Below are 16,750 nucleotides of genomic sequence, written 5' to 3'. Positions count from 1 at the left end.
GAAGACTATTGTATCGTTAAAAATTATTTCTTTATTTTGTACAAACAAAATAAATATATTGAAAAATATAAAAACAAAAAAATTATATTTTGAAAGTTTGTTTTAATATAAACATTATGATGCATAGCAACATCTAGTATCAAAAACATACCAATACTGTAACAAGATATATCAGACTTAACCCTGCAGGTCAAACGACCCCAATATATGTTTGGAATAACAGTTGAGGTTAAAGAAGTGATGAAATAAGACATTAGAATTGTTTTTGAACCATATCACAAAGAAATATGATGATCTGATAAAAAAAAAAAAAAAAAAAGGCAAGCTTTGTTTAGATTCATATCGGAATTTTGCATCGACAAAATTCGATTGCGGATAATTCTTTTCCTTTACAGTCTATCAATGTTTATCGATTGAAAAATATAAGAAAAAGTTTGCGAAATTGCACTAGCAGATTACAATTTGCAAAAGTTACGATGAGAATTTTATTTTTCATGGCTTTTATCGACTGGTCGAGCGATAAAACTTATCCGAATTGCGGGAATAATGAGCGTTTAGCGTTATTGATTTTTCCTTAAATTTTAAAATGTTACTTTAAAAAATACTCAACTAATTCAGATTGGATTAAATAATCTGGATTGTAGAGAATTTCAAAATATAGTAGAATTTTATAAATTTTAATGAATTAATAACGTTATTTATATATTTACGTTGAGTAATATCATGTATTACGCAGAGAAAACATAGAAATGATCTTTGTAACTTGGTTATCTCTTGAACGTATTTAGTTTGGCAATAACATACCGGTTCTTTGTCCAACATATAAAAAGAGACATTAGAATTTACATTTCAAATTATTATGTAAAACATTAAATGTCTTTAAAAAACTATACATAATTTTTTAATGTTACATAACAATTGTTATTTTTAGAAAAAAAAGCACTATATCTTTCTAAAAGTAACTGCTGATAAACCCACTCTAAAATTAATTAAACAGGAAACAGTAATGATTTTTCTCAATGAAATCAATAAAGATTTCTTATCATAATTATGATGTAATTTAGTAATTAAATAATCTCCTACATGTGTATTCTTTAATTAGATATTACAACAATATGTTTATTATAATTACTATAATTTTTAAAAAATTTTTAGCCATGAGTAATTAGATATGGTTATATACATCTATATTAAAACTAAATTTTTAAAAGCCTATTACTCAGGATAGTCTTTTTAAACTATCACAGATTAGCTAAAGTAATCATTATATATTTATAATTTAAATATAACTTCATTATATAAATATTAAGAAAATTTATAAAATTTTAAACCTAGAAAATATATATTTACTTATACTTACTATTTGAAATAAGTAGAATTAGGCATAATCTTAAAATTCTCCTCAACATACTAAGCAAATTGCATCCACCAAGTAAAGTAAAACAAAAAGAGAAATTCTTTCATTCTTTTCTTTCTTCCAATCTCAGGTAGAATACTGGTAAGTCAAAGAAGCCAGAAAAATAAATAAAATCTTATCATATTTATTTTTCAATATCTTATATTACATTCTTTGCATTATCAAACACATTAAAAAAATCTTACAAGTGCTAATCTGATATTCTTTAATTACTTTCATTAATAAATTGAATTTATCTTATTCAAAGCATTTAATAAGAATTTTTTAAGCACTTTCATTATGTATTTAAGATANGTATTCTTTAATTAGATATTACAACAATATGTTTATTATAATTACTATAATTTTTAAAAAATTTTAGCCATGAGTAATTAGATATGGTTATATACATCTATATTAAAACTAAATTTTTAAAAGCCTATTACTCAGTACAGAATTTTTAAAATCTCTCTTTAAGATATTCCATATGGCATGCCAAAAAACATACATAACAGTTTTTCCTAATTAGACATAATAATACTGTAATAGAATTCTGGTATTAATGCTATAATTGATTCATTACAAATGCCCACTTTCAAATATTTTATAATCTGAAAATGTATGTACTATAAGTGATTTTTGCGGACATAATCAAGAATACATCAGCAGAATGAGTGTGAATTAATTTAATAATTCCAACAATCTACCAACCATTACTATTTTAAATAGGTCAAGTAATTTAAAGAACAATGCTACTACTGTAATAATTTCATCACTAGAAAAACTGACGGATGTTTAATGTTCGGAAGCGAAATTAAAAAAAAAACGAACGCAAACAAATCATTTTTACCGCTATAATTTATAAAAATCATCGCAGAAGCCACTTATAGCATAAAAAAAAAACGAACATATTTGATACAAATGCTTATATAATTTTGCTCTAAATTCTAAGAAATAATAAGTTAATCTTTACCGATTCATCGCATCGCTAACAACTCGGAACGTTACCATTATTCAAACTAGGAAAACAATAAAACATCTGACTAAATACCCGATATTATTACAGTAAGAATAAGAAATATTGAATACATATCGATTAAAATAAAAAAATATATATATATACGCACACCAAAATAAAAATCTACTATAAAATTTCATATACCATCCTGTTTACACCTATTCTACAAAATCTGTTTTACCGGGATTGTCGGGAAACTGTTATTTAACAGCTAAAACAAAGTTATAATAAATCGAAATCGTATATAAAATATAGGTTTTCGATTTATTATAACTTTGTAAAAGAAAGAAAAACTGATTAATAGACAAACTACTACTGAAACATCTACATGGCAGATGTTTGTGGATATCCATCTGCCGAAACATCTCGCATTATTAGCAGTTACCGTTAATCAAATTTATATTCAGTTGAAATTCTTATTTAACAACATTGCGAATAGTTTAATGAATAAAGGTACTCGTTTTTCATTCGTTAAATAATAATTTTCACGTAAAATTTAGCACGTTTCCTACAAAAAACGCCAACGTGCGACGTCTCCCAAAATACTTGATATATGCTTGACCAAGAGAGCAGTGACTGGACACTTTTAAAAGTATCTTATATAGCTGTAGCAGTAGAAAATGATTTAATAATATTTTTTCCGCTCTCTCTTGGATGTTTTAAACATCGAATTAAGCCGTTAAAAATTAATAAATCACGTACTCCAATCTATCAAAACGCGGATTCTGAGTGAGTTTCGCGTAAAGTTAGATCGCTTAAATTTTTAATGCATCTGTCGATTACGTGTTATTTTTTCTATTTTAATAGCAATAAATCATGCCACGTCAAGTAAAGGAATCATTTCTATTCCAGACACGCCCAGTATTATTATTCCTATCCGACTAACCTCTTTAATCCGCTTTGATGCAAAACCAACCATACTAAATGTGGAGAATGAGTAGATTTTTATCGTTGGTACTTTGAATGAATTCTGCTTCTGCCATAATCGTAACTAAAGTTTTAAAAAATAAAAATAAATCTCTACAATCTGAATTAAAAAAAAAAAAAAAAAAGGCAAGCTTTGTTTAGATTCATATCGGAATTTCGCATCGACAAAATTCGATTGCGGATAATTCTTTTCCTTTACAGTCTATCAATGTTTATCGATTGAAAAATATAAGAAAAAGTTTGCGAAATTGCACTAGCAGATTACAATTTGCAAAAGTTACGATGAGAATTTTATTTTTCATGGCTTTTATCGACTGGTCGAGCGATAAAACTTATCCGAATTGCGGGAATAATGAGCGTTTAGCGTTATTGATTTTTCCTTAAATTTTAAAATGTTACTTTAAAAAATACTCAACTAATTCAGATTGGATTAAATAATCTGGATTGTAGAGAATTTCAAAATATAGTAGAATTTTATAAATTTTAATGAATTAATAACGTTATTTATATATTTACGTTGAGTAATATCATGTATTACGCAGAGAAAACATAGAAATGATCTTTGTAACTTGGTTATCTCTTGAACGTATTTAGTTTGGCAATAACATACCAGAAAGTAAACCAAGATATAAAAATAGACATTAGAATTTACATTTCTATTTGCATTACATAATGAAAATATAAGAAATTATAAAAATTTTTCTTCGATAAGTTTATTTCTTATCGATTTTTTAAAATGTCCTTTCTCGAAAAACTTTCTTTTTTTGTGACTAAAAAGCGTGTTATGAGTCCCATTCAATGATTATTTCGATACATCTTTCCAAGCGTAAAATATGTTTTCTCAATTCGTAACTCAATTATTAACAACAATCTGGTGAGTGCCAATTACTAATTTATTTATTGTTAAATGTTAAGAAAATATTTTAATAAGTAATGCTTTGTTTTCTGACATATCTCGGTTTTACTTTCGGAATACTTTTACTATGATAAAAGCTATCTTATCGAAGTTTCTCCGAAAATTCCATACACGTTGCGATTTCAATTCTGACATTTGAAATTTTAACAGTTTTATGAAGTGGCATGATATTTAAATGTGGCTAAAGATAATTATGTGTTGTTTTTAATGTGAATCACGGAAATGAATTACGAGTTATTACATCTTTTACATATTCATCGTATGACTCGCACTTTATTCAATACAATGGATGCAATAATGAGATTTACATGTAGGCCAATTGGAATTTTAAGCAATTTATGCAATACCTAAACATGATTAAGCAATAAAAATTTTATTTCTTCTACAATTATCACGTTTTAAAAAGTCACCATGCAAAAATACCAGACTAATATGTCACCAGTGTATTTTGGATGATGATAAAGACAAGCATCTTCTCTTTAGATTTCGTACACATATTACTAAGAATTAAATCATTTTAATTTAATTTTAAATATAAATTATTTTTTATATAAAAAAAATATGCATTAAAATCTTTATCAAAACCATAAAGTATATTAATGCAAAAAATTAAGTGATATAAATATAACGTACTTACGCACACATAAATCCTGAATCGGAATTATTCGTCTTTTTTGCCTGTTATAAAACAGGCATCACCTAACATACATCTTCCATTCTCTACGTCCAGTATCGAAGAGACTCGCTGCCGCCATCTTAGATTTGTTTCCACAACGCCATCTGTTATAATGATGTTTATTAATAATGGTTATATCATTTTAATATATTAAGAATAATTTAATTTTTAAATAATAAAAAGTCTTTAAATTATATTTTAAGTATAATTTTTTATTTTCAATGCTATTTAAATATAACTTTTATATTTAAATATCTTCTAAGTATTGTATATTTAAACATTTATTCAATAGTTTAATTATAAATGTAACATTTATAATTAAAGTATTTAAGAAACAATTTTAAATTTCCTTTATTTTGTATACCGGCGAAAATTTAAAGAGAATTAATTTGAAACTCATAGTAAAGTCAATTTTTTAACTTAGTCACTGAAACAAAGATGTATAGTATTCTGAAAGTTTAATCTACTCTTCATGTTTTCGCCAGTAGCAGTAAAGTTTATGCATAATAAAAAAATAAATACTGTAATTACGGATTAGAAAAAATACGTTCACCTCCGTCACGGTATATTATTAATTAAACAAAAAGCTTATTTTAAAAGTTAAATTTAAAAAATGTAGCAACAAGTTGCTTAACTTTTTCAACAACATTTAAAACTGCGTGTGACGCCATCTGTTATGATATTTTATTTAAAATAAACTTTTTATATTTTTAATTTTTATAAAATAGCAAAAACCTTAATTTTGAAGGTAGAGATGACTTTTTAATGTTAATAACGAGTAAAATTGTCATTAAGTCCGACTCTATTTGAGAAGTCGCACGACCCCTGGCCTGTATCTCCTTGTCCCCCGTCTTTTAACCACCAAACTTTAACAGAATCAATTCCCCAAATACACAAATCTCCCTGCAAAATTTCAGAAAATTTCGAAAAAAGTACAGGAATTATTAAGTTTCAAAGTAGGTGAAGAAAATCTTGGCTCCCACACATCCATGCATACAGAAAAAATTCCGAAGTTTTTTGCATTTCTCAACGTTTCAAGGTTTTCTGAGTCCAAAAATGTAAAAATCTTGGGGTCATTTTTTGACCGATTACCATACTTTTCCCCTGTTATATATAACAGGAAAGTAAAAATGCCGATTTGGAGTTTTAATATTATCATAACACACCTGTTATGTTGCCGAGATAGTTTTATTTCAACCTGAGGATGGCCTATGGAATACACCATCCTCAGGTTGAACCAGAGAATTGGAACATCGGCAATTCAATTTTCTGGTTCAAAAGTTTGCCACGAACTCATAATTTATACCTTAGTTTATAATTGCATGTTTTATCAATATACCTTAATAATTCATTAAGGTTTTTAATGTTTGTTCAAAGTATTATTAGTGGATTTTTATTTTTATTACTATATCTGACTTTGTTTTTATTTTATATTTATATATATTATTTTTCTGTTGTTTTTTTTTCCGTGGACAATTTTTTAATTTAAATATATGTATTCTATTTTTGGAACGCCAATGCTCCAATTCTCTGGTTCAACCTGAGGATGGCCTTTGGAATAGGCCAAAAACGTTAGTTTTCAATAAAACTATCTCGGCAACATAAAAGGTGCGTTATGATAATCTAGTTATTTGCTGAGCTACGTCTGTTAAATATTTTAATAAGAAATATTTTCAAGTTTCACAGTTCAATATTATTCGAAACATGATAAGGAACTATATACGGAATTTTGGTTGGAAGGTTAGTACTTTGACTTAATTTTATCAGTATTTATCTAAGTTCAGTTTAGAGTCAGAAAACGGCAATTTATTTACATAAGTGATCTTCAAAGAATATTTTTTATGAAGAAATAGTGCCATGGCGAAGGAATGTAATATTAATGTGATTAAATGAAAAATTATATATGAAAATATAGTTTATTTTGCAAGTTGTTATTTGCGTAATGTATTGCAAAACTGTTAACTAAAATAAACAGAAAATTGACGATCCTCCTTAAGAATATCTACAAATTAAAATAGCGTGTCGCATAAAACTCAAAATTATTTTTAAAAAATGCTGATTTCATTTATCTTTAATTGTCATTAAAATGTCAAATTATGCAGAAATCCTGCCGGCACAACTGATAACGTCTTGCACTTTGTGTACTGGACTTAAATTACTCTCCGTATGCATCGAGAGGCTAATCAATTATTTAAACTTAATTATTATATATTATTCGTTCATGTACATTTTTAAAAACTTTTTCCTCTCTGTGGGCACTAAAATGAGCCCTTTTTAAATCAATTCCACTATGGGTTCAGCCAAGCCAAGAATGGGGCAGCTGGGTGATGAGAAAGGGGGTTCGACATATACGGACGAACCTGAAAAAATTCACGGGAGTTTTCCGACCCATTCAGATTCGTTCTCGATAGTCCCTCAAAACAGTAGACTCTCACCAGCTGTCAGGCTCGATTATCCGGCCAACCCGCCCGTCCCATTCATTAAACGTTTGTTTTGTTGTTGAATTATGTTTCAACAATAAATTATAATGTATATTTATAGGTTTTTATTTCCTTTAATTGAAATATTAGGCCCCAAAATAGTTGTTTCTGTTTTACAGCAAAAACTAAATATATTTTCAGTTCAACTACATCACGTTGCATTCGCCTTCCTCACAACATGCTTGTGAGAGGGGTGAATATAACGGAGGTGAATTTTTTAATTTAAACAACAATTTTTAAAGCATTTTCTGTAATTACATAATTAATTTTTCGTGCACGAGATGTTGAAGTCAAACTTATCATTTTACAGAACTTGCTGCTAATTTCGTGAATAATTTGTTAATTATTCCGTTCCGAATAGAATGGAGGTGAATGTTAATAAATATACTGTACAGTACGTACTGTACAGTACATATAAGATTTAATTGGTAAAAGTCCACTTATTAAAAAAAATTGAAGCATGCCTTTTAAATGATCTTGTTAAATTTAATAATTAAAATTAATAAATTTANTGATTTTTTATGTAGAATCATAATATTCAATAAAATTGGGAGTTCTCAATTAAGAAAATGAAATATCAAACGAACAGCCGGATTCCTTTATCGGGCTATCAAGACTAAATAATTACTAAGTAATTTGGCAGAAGGTAGACGGTTACGCTGCCATCTCTTGTTAAATTTAATAATTACAAATAAATAAATTATTTATGTAAATTATTATAATTACAAATAAATTATAATTATAATTATAATTAATAAATAAAGTAAATAAATTATAATTAAAAATAAATAAATACAATAGAGCATCGATTATCCGAATGTCGATCAACCGAAACGTCAATTAACCGAAAGCTTTCCAGTCAGCAAATTTAAATTTTCGCTGGTGCTGTGGCGTCGCAATCTTTGGTTATGTCTTAGGCTACTCAATATTATTTTTGTTGGTGTGCGTGTTTTAGCTGGCAGCACTGACGCACTATGAGAGGGTACGTAAGGATGTGTCGGGATTTGAACGAATTTCAACATGGGATAGGTTAATATTTTTTTTCGTACATAATCGGTTATCCGAAAAATCAATTTTCCAAGCACAACCCCAATTCCCAATTGATTCAGATTATCGTTGCTCTACTGTAATTAATTTATTTATTTCTAATTATTAAATTTAACAAGAGATGGCAGCGTAACCGTCTACCTTCTGCCAAATTACTTAGTAATTATTTAGTCTTGATAGCCCGATAAAGGAATCCGGCTGTTCGTTTGATATTTCATTTTCTTAATTGAGAACTCCCAATTTTATTGAATATTATGATTCTACATAAAAAATCAAACTTTTATCTGAAACATTTTTTCTGAAAGATCCACCTATCAGAAGTTATAGGTTTTTGAATTTTTAAGTGACCCGCCATACCTTGGTTTACTTGATTACGGCAATGCCTCCCGAGAAGATTCTTACAGCAAACTGGCCCCTATTTAGATTTTACAAACGTGTAAAAACTCGGAAAACTCCACATGGTTGGAAAGGCGCAAACCCACGACCAGTGTAATTATGATCAATGGTTTTATTCACTCAGCTACTGAAATTTTATATTTTTGAACTCAAACGTCGAGAAATACAAAAAAATTCAGGATTAATTTCAGTATGTATGGATGTTAGTGTATGTCTTTGTAGCACAATTTTGTTCACCCTCTTTGAAGCTCAACTCTTTTGCTTTTTGTTGAAAATTTCTGAAATTTTGCAAGAAGGCTTCTTTATTAGGGGGATTGATGCTATTAAATTTTGGTGGTTAAAGGTTATGAACATTTGAACTTGTACATGGCCATCATATTGTGCGCGCTCATATCTATGCATATCTGAAGTTCATTGAAAAAAATCCAGCAACAAATTGTTTCCCAACCCTCGGGTTGGGGCGATAAAGGGATTATGTCATATCTCGAGTAAGGTCTGACTTAATGAGATTTTACTCGTTATTAGCATTTAGAATTTTTTATGAAGCCCATCCCTACTCTTAAAATGAAGATTTTGTCACTTTAAAATAATTAAAAATATAAAAAGTTTTTTTAATAAAATATCGTAACAGATGGAGCCATCAAATGTTGCCAGGAAAGTAAAACAATTTGTTGCTGGATTTTTTTCAATGAACTTCAGATATGCATAGATATGAGCGCGCACAATATGATGGCCATTTACAAGTTCAAATGTTCATAAGTGCATCTTTCGGTGAAAAAAATGTTTCAGATAAGTTTGCTTGTTTTTTTTATGCGGAACCATATATGCAATAAAAACGGGGGTTCCAATTTAAGAAAATGGAGATAGCACAGTTTTCACCGATTCATCAATTGTAAGGAAATTTATGAGGAACAGACAGCGGCATAGACGGCCGGATGGCCGAGCAGTTAAGGTGATAGTCTACTGTCCTGGGGACCCGAAATCGAATCCAAATGGGTCGGATTAGATTCTGGAATTTTTTGGGGGTGATCCTTATATCACAACTCTACAGTTGGAGTCTCTGTTCCACCAAACTACCATACAAAGTTAAAATACAGTTTCAATACAGAGTAGAGTAATCACTGTGGTGTCTGAACTATATGACCGGACCATGGTAAATGTTCCACTCTGGCAGTACAACCCAATAAGGACCAGCCTTCCTCGCTCTCGAGCCTGATCCTCTTACTTTGTGATACAGTTTTGGTGCAGTTGCTCAGCACTGTGAGTCCTCTACCAAAGAAAGGCTGGCTCATGCATGGTCATTAACACGATGAGGATGCAAGTCCCAATATGTCTAATCAGCTGGTCGTCCACTCGGGACGTCGCCTCAAACGGCCCTCTTCTAGAAAGTGGGCCGGCCTAGTGTGACGCTTTGAATTATACGTCGAAAAGACCTGGTACAATTCCCATCAATTCCTTTGGTCTCATTATGTTTCCTTTACCCGCTGCTAGCGTTCGAAGTACCAGCTTGGAAAGCTGAGACCAATCGATGTCACCGACCGTCCTGTGGAAGTCCTCGGTAAGAGGACAGTCAAGCATGTAGTGCTTGACTGTCCTCTTACCGAGACTTGACTCTTACCGACTCTTGACTGTCCTCTTGACTGTGTTCTCGCGTCACTGCGAGAACACCCACAGGAGCCGCAACCATCTCCTTGTCCAAACCTCGACTTGAAGTGGGGACACTTCCCATGTCCACTCAGTATTTGCATCTTATACCAATCGCAACTGACTGGAGTTCGGCTAACTTCAGGCATGAAGGCGTAAGTTAACTTACCTATCGTACTTTGAGTCCAGCTGTCTTTCCAGTATGTTAGATCTTTGCAGTAGAGTACCTTTTATGTAGGAGGCCTAGGGATCGACCCAGTGGCGTACCGTAGTGGGGGCGGCACTTTTTAGGGGGCGGCAAAATTTCACAATAAATAATAATAATATCTTGTAAAAATTTGAAACATCCTAATCCAGGGGTCGGCAACCTGCGGCTCTTTGGATGTGAAGTTGCGGCTCTTTAGTTCCATACGCAAATATTATTTATTTTATCAAAAAAAAAAAAAACATTTAAAAATCGTTCTGAATCGATTAACGAGGATTAGGCACCAATTCTATCTCTCAGCCACTTGTACTCGCTTTTCACCGCACCCCTCCCCCGTGACACGCGTCGTCACTGTCGTCAGTCCGTCGGAAGCTCTCGAATGACGCCGTCGTCGGATGTTTCTATGAGGTTTAATTCGCTTTCGACGCAAGACAATTTGGCGTATTCACCAGTGCTTTGACTGTGACGTATAGTTTGTTGTTTCGAGTAAAGAAGTAAATTATCTTCTCAAAGTTATGTATGTACATATATATAATAATAATAATAAAACGAAGTAAAGATAGGTAACATAATAATTATTATATTTTTAAAATACATACTATACATATTTTTTCCAAATAAGATATCTAACTACTTTTTTGAAGTCAATAAGAATTGTCAAAAAAGAAACTAAGTACTACTGTTGGATATTACCGCGAAAGTGTTTTTATTAAAATATATATTCAATAAATTACCTATTTTATTATTTATCTATTTTATAGCTTTTATTATTTAAAAATTAGCGTTAAAATAATAATTATAAGTGTAAGTACCTATAAATTGTTATTTAATAAACCTATTTTCGAACTCCGAGGATCAAAGTAGGTAGATATTTGCAGTTTTAGATTGTTTATATGTTTGGCAATTTTCATTGATTTCGGCATAGCTGGGCATAACACCTTTACTCGTAAACTAAGTATCTAATATTTGCCAAAATTAAAAAAAAAAAAAAAACTAAAATGTGCAGACTGCGTCGTGATAAACACGTTCTGACAAGTCCGTGTTTATCAGGACGAAACTATGTACTGTACTTATAGTTAATCAGTACGTGGGAGAGTGAGACAAACAGTGTTTCGTGTCTAAATTATTTATTAAATAATAAGTAATTATCTAATAATGCCATATATATATATATTACCTAATTTGTTGTGAAAAACACTACTTATATATGAATAAATAGATATTTTTTCTTATGAATAAATAAATTGGTCTTTTTTATCAAAAAACTTTATTTATGCGCGTACTATTTATTGTTGGCAAGAAAAAATTTTGTGGCTCTTTAAAAACTTTGAAATTTTGTAAATTGTAATTTTTGGCTCTTCCGACTCAAAAGGTTGCCGACCCCTGTCCTAATCTATACTTGCATCGCACCTACGATAGTGCTATCGTCTGGACAGTCCGGGAATCGGCTCGCCGTCCTGGTGAACTAGTAATATTTTCATCCGAGGAAATCCTGCGAAACCTGTTGACCTTTTTTTTTTTCTTTTTTCTTGCTTGTACGATTCATTCGTGTTCATATACACCACTAATATCCAATAGAACTATTTTAAACAGGTCACTGCACTACCACCGAATTTTTCATTGCTTGTTCTGTCACAAAACTGAATTTTGGTCTTTTAAATTGAAATACCTAAATAGGTGGGACGAAATTTTCCTCCGCCCCGGGCGGCTGACATCCACGGTACGCCACTGGATCGACCATCCGAGTTACAAATGGGCCCCTGGCCGCCTCCTTGGCCAGGCAGCCAGCGCACTCATTGCCCTGGATTCTGATGTGACCTCGGACCCATCTCAGGTCAACTTGCCGTTCGTGCCTCGCCCTCAGTACTCCCGCCCAGGCCACCATTAGGGCTTCTGATTTCTCAGGGCTGAAAGATAGCTTGTGCAGCTCTCCCAGCGAACGAGTTGTTCTATTGCTTTGTTGCCGCAAATCTCAACTAATATCGCATCATCTAATGCCGCAAATATCGCATCTACTAGCAACAGGTTGTCCGCCTAAGTCTGAAGCTGTACATTGTCTGACATGACAAGTCCAGCACTGTGTCTGCAAGAACGTTCCAAACGAGGGGCCCTATGCATGACCCCTGGGAACAACGCCTCTTCAGTCTCGTGATGAATCTACCGCTTGGGATGTGATACTCAACCATACGGTTGCTCAGGAAACTCCTGACAAGCAAAAAGAGGGTGGTCGGTTGGTTTGTCTTCTACACTTCACTCACAATGGATGGCCACTAGACATTATCAAACGCCCCCGCGACGTCCATTGAAACAAAGGATGTGTGGTAACCCTGCCGGCAGTTCTCGTAAACCAGACTGACTGTCCGATGTAAAGCTTGGCAGGTTGAAACATCCAGGCAAAACCCATATTGGTGTGGGTATAATAGCCCTCGCTGTTCCAGGTGATAGTATATTCTGTCTGACAGGATCCTGCCTTCCGCAGGACTGGCAATAAGCTTATAAGTCTGTACGACTTTGGTTCGTACTTTGGTCGCCTACCCTTGCAAATTAACACAAGACGTGCCCACTTTTACTGCTCTGGGAAGTGACCCAGACGTAAACACTTCTGATATAAGACATGGAACAGGTCCAGTTGAATTTGTAGCAGAACTTGTACTATTTCGGCCGTGATGCCATCCAAGCCTTGTGTATTCCCGTCTTGAGGTTGCCCACGATGTGGGCCACTTCTGGGTCAGTCACCAGTTTGGAGGCCACGGTCAAGAACAGGCGGCTCAGAGTCTTCTCGAAGCCGCCTCTATTCTTTGGTGTCATCATATGGAGACCAACATATCCAGTGATCCGACTGGATATGTTGGCCTCTGTCTCTCACCACATAGCCAACAGATGATTAGGCAAATCACAGGATTAACAACTATCACTAATACAGGATTACTGATTTTGCGTTCCACCATTCTAAGATTAGACGTAATCTGGCATTAGTAACTAATCCACCAAATTCGGGTGACTAAGTACTAATCTTGGCAAACATGGCGGAAGATTTGGCTTACCTTGCAGAGTACGTGTATGAAAACGAAATAATACAAAATTACTTTCGAATTTCTCGACGATTAATTTGTGATCGATCCAATCCTATTGAAAAGTTTGACAATCAACTGTTTATCGAAAGGTATAGGCTATCTAAAAGAACTGTTATACATGTATGTGACGAAATCAAGCACCTCTTGCCATCATATAATACAAGAAGAAACCATACTATATCACCTCTATTGCAGTTATTGATTACTTTACGTTTTTATGCCACTGGAAACTTTTATCACGAAGTAGGAGAACTGATTTCAACATCGAAATCAAGCGTATGTAGGATAATTAAAACTGTAAAGCTTTAGGGAGCCTTTAAAAAAGTACATCGCATTTCTATCGACCATGCTGGAATATAGAAAAGTCAGCAATATCGTAAAATTTTTTAATAAGTTTCCAGGTGTTATAGGTGCTGTAGATTGTACTGGTATTCCAATTTCATCTCCTGGAACAAATGCAGAATTATTTAGAAATAGGAAAGGTTATTTTTCAATCAATACCCAGGTATGTTAAATTTTATATTATTCTTTATCAGTGTTTACATGAATAAATTCTGTATGTATTTAAATTTTAATAAATATAAATATTGCATCTTTCATTCAATTACTATTTTTAGGTAGTCAGTGATGCTAATTTACTAATAAGAAACTTAGTAGCAAGATGGGCTGGATCAGTACATGATTCTACAATATTTCATAAATATAAATATTAGATCTTTCATTCAATTAATATTTTTAGGTAGTCAGTGATGCTAATTTACTACTAAGAAACTTAGTAGCAAGATGGGCTGTATCAGTACATGATTCTACAATATTTAATAATCTAGAATTATGTCTGAAATTTGAGAATAGAGTTTCTCCTGTCACACGCTATCTTCTAGGAGATGGTGGTTATCCCTGCAAACCATATTTGATGACACCACTTTTAAACCCAACAACAAATGCAGAAGTAAAATATAATGCTGTTCATATTAAAATTAGAAACACAGTAGAGAGACTATTTGGAATATGGAAAAGTAGATTGCCTTGTCTAAGGTTTGGTCTTCAGACTAAACTAGAAACATCACTTGTTATTATTGTTGCTACTGGTGTTCTCCACAATATAGCTATACTATGCAAGGATGATTCACTTGTTTTAGATATGGGCAGAACCCATATTGGTGTGGGTATAATAGCCCTCGCTGTTCCAGGTGATAGTATATTCTGTCTGACAGGATCCTGCCTTCCGCAGGACTGGCAATAAGCTTATAAGTCTGTACGACTTTGGTTCGTACTTTGGTCGCCTACCCTTGCAAATTAACACAAGACGTGCCCACTTTTACTGCTCTGGGAAGTGACCCAGACGTAAACACTTCTGATATAAGACATGGAACAGGTCCAGTTGAATTTGTAGCAGAACTTGTACTATTTCGGCCGTGATGCCATCCAAGCCTTGTGTATTCCCGTCTTGAGGTTGCCCACGATGTGGGCCACTTCTGGGTCAGTCACCAGTTTGGAGGCCACGGTCAAGAACAGGCGGCTCAGAGTCTTCTCGAAGCCGCCTCTATTCTTTGGTGTCATCATATGGAGACCAACATATCCAGTGATCCGACTGGATATGTTGGCCTCTGTCTCTCACCACATAGCCAACAGATGATTAGGCAAATCACAGGATTAACAACTATCACTAATACAGGATTACTGATTTTGCGTTCCACCATTCTAAGATTAGACGTAATCTGGCATTAGTAACTAATCCACCAAATTCGGGTGACTAAGTACTAATCTTGGCAAACATGGCGGAAGATTTGGCTTACCTTGCAGAGTACGTGTATGAAAACGAAATAATACAAAATTACTTTCGAATTTCTCGACGATTAATTTGTGATCGATCCAATCCTATTGAAAAGTTTGACAATCAACTGTTTATCGAAAGGTATAGGCTATCTAAAAGAACTGTTATACATGTATGTGACGAAATCAAGCACCTCTTGCCATCATATAATACAAGAAGAAACCATACTATATCACCTCTATTGCAGTTATTGATTACTTTACGTTTTTATGCCACTGGAAACTTTTATCACGAAGTAGGAGAACTGATTTCAACATCGAAATCAAGCGTATGTAGGATAATTAAAACTGTAAAGCTTTAGGGAGCCTTTAAAAAAGTACATCGCATTTCTATCGACCATGCTGGAATATAGAAAAGTCAGCAATATCGTAAAATTTTTTAATAAGTTTCCAGGTGTTATAGGTGCTGTAGATTGTACTGGTATTCCAATTTCATCTCCTGGAACAAATGCAGAATTATTTAGAAATAGGAAAGGTTATTTTTCAATCAATACCCAGGTATGTTAAATTTTATATTATTCTTTATCAGAGTGTTTACATGAATAAATGCTTTGTGTATTTAAATTTTAATTCCTTAACGATCGCCTGTAATTAATTATGATGTAATTAAGCATAAAAAATGCATAAAAATACTTAAAACTGAAAAAAACGAAAGAAATGCGTTAATTTTGAAAAAAAGCTTCAAATTTTATTTTCCTTTGTCTCACCTTTCTGTGAAATTTAACACCAATGAGTCATTGTTTACACAGCTGGGTGACCTTGAACACAGCTGGAGTCAGATTTCCCGGGGCATTCTCATAGACGTCTGGGAAGGACAAGGGTTTAAAGCAGGGTGAATATGAGCGACGCGTATATTTTTAAATATTTTAAAAAAATTAAGATTTTAATTGCGATTTCCGACCCCCCAATTAATTAATTTAATATATAAAAAAATCGATTAATTAAAAAAATTAAAAAACTATCGGAGGTCGTTTTTGACATCAGAAACTAGCTTTAAATAACTTTACCGAAGGAAAATCCGTGCGCTACAACTTAGGAACCATGAAATAAATTTGATAAAAAACTCCCATTAAAAAACAATTAAGCCTTAATCGAGCCTTATCAAAGGCTCATTAAAATCGCGATAAAAATTTTTCGC

The 16,750-nt window shown here is 32.5% G+C and overlaps 2 protein-coding genes and 1 pseudogene across 5 annotated transcripts in view; 2 read left to right on the top strand and 1 right to left on the bottom strand.

Moving 5' to 3' along the window:
• Positions 1–5,037, bottom strand: part of LOC111630236 — a 42,449-nt gene extending 37,412 nt beyond the window's left edge. The window contains exons 1-2 of one of the 4 annotated variants that reach the window (XM_023374305.1): positions 4,891–5,037; positions 1,361–1,495 (exon numbers count right to left, since the gene is read on the bottom strand). In XM_023374305.1, the coding sequence (XP_023230073.1) occupies positions 1,361–1,409 (49 nt within the window). In that variant the 5' untranslated portion in view covers positions 1,410–1,495; positions 4,891–5,037. Of the gene's footprint in view, positions 1–1,360; positions 1,496–2,369; positions 2,644–4,890 lie in introns of those variants that run through there. The other 3 variants (XM_023374304.1, XM_023374306.1, XM_023374307.1) reach the window with 3 other exon arrangements.
• Positions 5,038–6,467: 1,430 nt separating this feature from the next.
• LOC111630230 (transcription elongation factor B polypeptide 3-like) overlaps positions 6,468–16,750 on the top strand; it is a 91,016-nt gene continuing 80,733 nt past the window's right edge. Inside the window, exon 1 of the mRNA XM_023374296.1 lies at positions 6,468–6,673. The gene's annotated coding sequence lies outside the window, so the exon portion shown is untranslated. The remainder of the gene's footprint in view (positions 6,674–16,750) is intronic.
• Positions 13,369–15,022, top strand: LOC111630231 (annotated as a pseudogene).

The sequence above is a fragment of the Centruroides sculpturatus genome, unplaced genomic scaffold, assembly GCF_000671375.1.
Source record: "Centruroides sculpturatus isolate CEXI.00-Female unplaced genomic scaffold, Cexi_2.0 scaffold553, whole genome shotgun sequence".
NCBI lineage: Eukaryota > Metazoa > Arthropoda > Arachnida > Scorpiones > Buthidae > Centruroides > Centruroides sculpturatus.
This window is presented reverse-complemented; position numbering and strand designations above follow the sequence as displayed.